Source organism: Euprymna scolopes, chromosome 1, assembly GCF_053919585.1.
Source record: "Euprymna scolopes isolate OS-2025 chromosome 1, ASM5391958v1, whole genome shotgun sequence".
Taxonomy (NCBI): domain Eukaryota; kingdom Metazoa; phylum Mollusca; class Cephalopoda; order Sepiida; family Sepiolidae; genus Euprymna; species Euprymna scolopes.
In genome coordinates this window covers 175,684,565-175,690,564 of record NC_136482.1, presented here as the reverse complement: position 1 = coordinate 175,690,564, position 6,000 = coordinate 175,684,565, and the positions used below count along the sequence as shown (strand labels likewise).

The 6,000-nt window shown below is 33.8% G+C and overlaps 1 protein-coding gene across 7 annotated transcripts in view; it reads right to left on the bottom strand.

Annotated features, from left to right (window-relative positions):
* Positions 1-6,000, bottom strand: part of LOC145277656 (glutathione synthetase-like) — a 113,823-nt gene that overhangs the window by 40,903 nt on the left and 66,920 nt on the right. For all 7 annotated transcript variants that reach the window (XM_080129303.1, XM_080129282.1, XM_080129314.1 and 4 more), the window contains 2 exons: positions 4,949-5,115; positions 783-825 (listed from right to left, as the gene is read on the bottom strand). In XM_080129303.1, the coding sequence (XP_079985429.1) occupies positions 783-825; positions 4,949-5,115 (210 nt within the window). The remainder of the gene's footprint in view (positions 1-782; positions 826-4,948; positions 5,116-6,000) is intronic.

The window sequence follows — 6,000 nt, the reverse complement described above, 5'->3', positions numbered from 1 at the left end:
GTCACTAAATTCACCTTGCCTTCTTTGCTTAAATGAAAAACTATTTATCACAAAATTTAAGGATAGGGATAAACTCTTAAATAAGAAACAGGAAACCTCCATAAATGTCAGACATTACAAATCGCATCTGCTCTCTCACCTGCGAACTACTCCTCAATTTAAACATAAGTTTAGAAATGACATATATCTTGAGTTTTGCAATTACCATCATTATGAAAAGTCTTTAATAAATTCACTAATACACAAATTAATGAATCAACATTAAATGAACAAACGAAATAGAAATTAAGATTGAGGAGGTCCAAAAGAAACCGATTTTGTTTAAGTAAAACAAAGCTATTAAATGATACCACCTTCTCTTCTCTTTTCTTTTTCCCTCTTCATTCTTTCCCATTCAATCTCCCCCTACCACCTTCCTTTCTCTTTTTTTATGCCTCTAACCCCCCTTCCCTCCCTTCATCCGTTCACTGGAAGCCCAAACAACAGACCTAATCTCTTCTCGGATATAAGCATATTACATTAAAATAAAATTTAATAAAAAAAATGTGAATTTTATGACACACTGACCCAAGAAAGTCTCAGACAGGGACGAACGAGCCTCTCGCTTGTTAAAGATAACCTGTATAGCTCTAGGTTTTATAACCCAATCTAAAATTTAACTTCTAATCAGGCGCTTGTTTCAGAGCATCAGAATATAATATGATTTGTATTTGAAGAAATGTTCGGATTCTGAGTTTACGAATGGAAAATAAAAAAATACGCAAGAATTGAAAATGGCTAACCTTTTCTTCATTAGCAGGAGCATTTATTAACCATAATGTGTATCTGAAAAAGAAAAAAAAAGAATTTAAATAATTAAAAGAAAAAAATTACATTGCAGAAAACGTAATACTTTTTTCTTTTTAATAATGCTTTAATGTTAGAAACGTTTTGCATTTTTATTTTAAGTTGTAATAACATTTTTTCAGTTTTTCTTTAATCAATTTTCTACTTTGATAGAAAAAAAGATGTACATTATATATGTACATAATGTTAGAAGTAAACAATTTTTGATTCTCATCCAGAATTCAACTATAAAAAAAATACAGAAAAATCTTTATGATATATGTACATATTATGAAACGAAAATGTCACATTCCAAAAATTACGTATTTAATCAAGTACTTTTTTTTCTATAAACAAAATCATTTTTAAAACAATTTTAAGCGATTAATATCAAATCTCACAATTTTGAATTCTCCTGTTATCTACCCTTGTTTTTTCTAAGCTTGCAGTGTGAAACAGTTCCTTTTTGCTTACTCATAAAATTTGATTCTTTTTAGTTACAAATAAAACTACTTGATTAATTTTCCTGACTTTTGGAATATGACACTTTTGTTCAGTGACGGATACATATATTATAAAGATTTTTTGGTATTTATGTATAACTATCCTGGGTGCCCGGCATTGCTCGGGTGTTTGGAGGTGTGTGTTGAGCAAAAAAAGTGGTAGTAGGCAGGCAGGCTCGAACCCGTACCACAAGGGAGAAAAAGAATGTGGAAAAAAAAAACAAAAAAAACTGACATCTTTGCTGTTGCACTCATCGCCAAACTGGAAGTGACATAGGTTTAAATTAAGGCTAGACAATCGAAAAGAGCGGACGAATTTCGAAAATATTGGCGAAAAAAGCGACCCTTCCCTGTAGAAAAGTGCCCAAATGAGGATGAAGGAATAAATGTTTTTAGCCAATTTTTCGGTATCTGTCGTCCAAAAGGTCGAGCTTCCAAGCGATACTGATCTTGTGAAAATCCGTCACCTCTGTCAAAAATTTTAAGCAGATATACAAACATCGGCATTGCTCATGTGTTTGGAGGTGTGTGTGGGGGGGGGGATGGGGGAAGTAATAATCCTGTTTAAATATTATAAAAAAAATGTTTAAAAAAAAAACGGAAAAACTAAAACAAAAAACAGCGAACGAATGTAAAAAAAAAAAAAAAAAAAAAAAAAAAAAAAAAAAGAATGTGTTGGGAAAAAAAACAAAACAAACAGCGAAAAGAAGGAAGAAAAAAAAACAAAAAAAAAAAAAACGGCATAAATAACCTTGTTTCAATATTGAAAAAAAAAAAAAATTGTCTGATACCTTGGATCAAACCTGCAATCTTAACATAACAACACTGATGACCGCATGTTTAGAGATGGGTGTGTGTGTAGGGGGGGGGGGAGTAAACTAAAGAATAAGCGAAGTAATAACCCTGTTTAAATATTATAAAATAAAAAAAAAACGTTGCCCGGGTGTTTGGAGGTGTAAAAATTTAGGTATGGAGGTAGGCTCGAACCCGAAGCCTCGAGGCTAAGGCAGAAAAAACAGTCTGACATGTTACTCCGATGCCAAAGAGACAGAGAAGTGAAAAGTGACGAAATTAAACGTTTAAAAAAAAAAAAAAAAACAGCAGGTGGTTTAAACTAACGTCAACGTTTTCTAGGTCAAATATCACGCCATCATCGTAGTAGCAGTAGGAGAGAAAATGAAGGAACGACTTTTTGCTGCCCCTCCCTGCAGAAAAGGGTCCAGTTGAGGGTGAAGGGATGTAATGTTTTTAGCCAATTTTTTTATATTTGTTATCCAAAGTTTCGAGCTTCAAAATGATACCGATCTGGCGAAAATCCGTCGCCTCTGGCGAAAGTTTTTGCGAGACATACAAACACACACACATTTTGCGTTTTATATATGTACTAGCGGGGGTACCCGGCATTGCCCGGGTGTTTGGAGGTGTGTGTGGTGTTAAATAAAAAAGAACCCGGGGAAGGGGGGGGGGGGGTTAAAAGTTAGTAGGATCGAACCCGAGCCCTGAGGTGAAGTTTGAAAATAAAATCGGCCAGCCAGAATGAGTTACTGAAAGATGTTTGAATTTATTTAAGTAAGAACCAAATTGACAGGTGCGCGCACAGAAGTCGTCGAGCGTTATGATGACGACGGAAGCTATTCAGCAAATGAGGTCAATGACCAGGTTTGTTTGTTATTAGCGAAGTAAAAAAAGAAAACAACGTTAAAACTTAAGTGCAGGGGGGGGGGGTAATCAAAACATCGAAAAAAAAAAAAAAAAAAAAAAAAACTAGCGTACGGCAAACGAACGATGTTAAATTTAAAAATCGAAAAAACAAAAAAGAAAAATGGCTTAAGTAAGCCTGTTTCGATATTAAAATTTTAAAAAATCGGTGGGTACCCGGGTGTTTTTGGGTGTGTGGTCGGGGTGGGTAAGTGAAGTAAAAAAAAAAACCAGAAAAACGAACATTACGTGAAAAATGGCTTAAATAACACTGGTTCAATATTTAAATTAAAAAAAAAAAATTGAAAAAAAAAAAAAAAAAAGATATCTCACACCACGATTCGAACCCAAAACGTTTAGATAATTAACCAACGTGCTAATCAACTGAGCTAACGCGACGTACATGAAATTTAGTCAGTTCTTCAACTATTTAAAGTAAATCAGGTCATGACGTCATCAGACGCATGCGTAGAACCGATCATCGTCACGAGAGGACCATTTTTGTTGATCCCCCCCCCCGATCGAAAATTGTCGATTTCGAGGTGAAAAAAATTAATGTTTTTGGCCAATTTTTCGATATTTTTCAAGCGAAGGATGGAGCTTCAATACAATACCAAGTTTGTTAATTTTTGTTCTGTCTGTCGAAAGTTTTTAGTGGACACATAAACACACATACATACAAACATACACACACATTTTCGCTTTTATATATATAGACTAGCGGGGGTACCCGGCGGTGTCTGGGTGTTTGGAGGTGTGTGTTGGTCGGGGAGGGGGGGTAGATTAAAACAACCCTGTTAAAAAAAAAAAAAAAACGTTGGCCGGTTGTTTGGAGGTGTAAAAGAAAAAAAATAGTTTTAGTAGAAAGGTAGGCTTGAACCTCTAACCTTTGACGCGGAGGTGGAAAGGAAATGGAAAAAAAAACCCTGCGACTTAACCATCTCGACCACGGGAACTGATGAATTGGCAACTGTGTTAAGTTGACGTTTATAAACCGAAATTAGCAGGTGCGACAACATCAAGTTGCGTGATGTTTGACCTAGTTTTGCGCTGGAAGCCAGTTTCTGTTTTCCCCGCTATGCGGCGATCAAAAAATATCTCGAAAATAGCGTGTAAAAGTCAGGTAAATTAAAGCGAAGTAGAAAAAAAAAAAAAATCTCACGTAAGGCAAACGAACGATGAAAACAGAAAACGAACACGCAAAAAATGGCTTAAATAAGCCTGTTTCGATATTAAAATGAAAGAGGTTTGAATTTATTTAAGAACCAAATTGACAGGTGTGCGGCCGGTAGTCGTCAAGCGTTACGACGACGACGTAGGTTTTTTTGTTATAAGCGAAGTAAAAAAAGAAAACAACGTTAACACTAAGCGGGAAAAAAAAAAACACAAAAAAACTAACATAAGGCAAACGAACGATGAAAACAGAAAAACGAACACGTGAAAAATGGCTTAAATAAGCCTCTTTTGATATTAAAATTTAAAAAATTGAAAAAAAAAAAAACATCTCACACCATGATTCGAACCCAAAACCTTTAGATAATCAACCAAGGCCGTAACCAACTGAGCTAAGGCGACGTTCACAAAATTTGTTCGGTTTTTCAACTATTTAAAGTAAATCAGGTCACGACATCATCTGACGCATGCGTAGAATCGGTCATTGTCACGAGAGGACCGTTTTTGTTGACCCCCCCCCCTGTTGAAAATTGTCGATTTTGGAGTGAAAAAGTTAACGTTTTTGGCCAATTTTTCAATATTTTTCGAGCAAAGGATGGAGCTTCGATGTGATACTCAGTTTATGAATTTTTGTCACATCTGTTGAAAGTTTTTAGTAGACATCCAAACATACACACAAACATACATACATTTTCGCTTTTATATATATAGATAAGGTTGAATTCTGGAATTGCACTCTGTTTTCTTACCTGTGCAAAGAAATCATATTCTCTGCAAGACCAATAAAACTTGAAGCAATGGTATTGATTTCAATTTGTTTCAGTTGAACTTGTTGTAACAAATCCTCAGAAATGGTAGAATCACCTTGAGGACAATGGAGCATATAATCAGATCGAAGCAATCCCAAGCATAATGGCTGAAAAACAAAATTTAAAAAATTAAATTTGATTTAGTAAAAAAAAAAAAAAAAAAAAAAAAAAAAAAATTGGGGGTTTATGTACAAGAGAGCATGGCTTAAGAAATAGAAAAATGTTCAGAACCAAGCAATTTATATATTTTTTTCGATGTGAAAAATGTTTGTAAAATATTTTCAAAGATGAAAGAAAAAGAAGGAAAGATGAAAGATTAAACAGATTTCAGGAGCTGATAAGGCAAGGCGGACAGAAATAGTTTCTAGTCCAAATAGCAACAACAAGGCCTCAACTTTGCGGTTTCGAGAACAATGAAAAACAACTAATTACACCCAGGATGAAAAACTGAATAAACAAAATGTGTCGCCGCAAATGCTGTGCCACATTTAGACTTTGAAATAATTTTACTTTTTTTTTATCTAATTTTTTTCTTTCTTTTCCTCTCTGTTATATTTTATTAATAAAGTTGGTTTAACATTTAAATTTGTGTTTTTCATTTTCTTTCACTGTGTTGTCTATTTCTCATTTTACTTTTTTTTTAAAAAAAACAAAGGTTGTTCAAAAAATAACTGAAGAAATTTGAATGTTTATTAAAAAAATAAACTACAGAAAAATCTTTATGATCTACATACTCATCATGGAACAAAGATGTCATATTCCAAAAATCATATAGGATTGGCCAGTAACTTTTCTATTTGGCTAGTAGACGAAAATATTTAGTTGTCAAAGATCAATTAAAGATAAATTTGTTTGTAGAGCCTTGACGGAGCTAAGAATTTGTGATAAACTGATGATTTATTCCCCTAAAGTAATTATACAATGAGGTATTAAAAAATATCAGGGATGTTTCACAATTTAGTTTGGGGTACCAATTAGTTATTTATGAATAT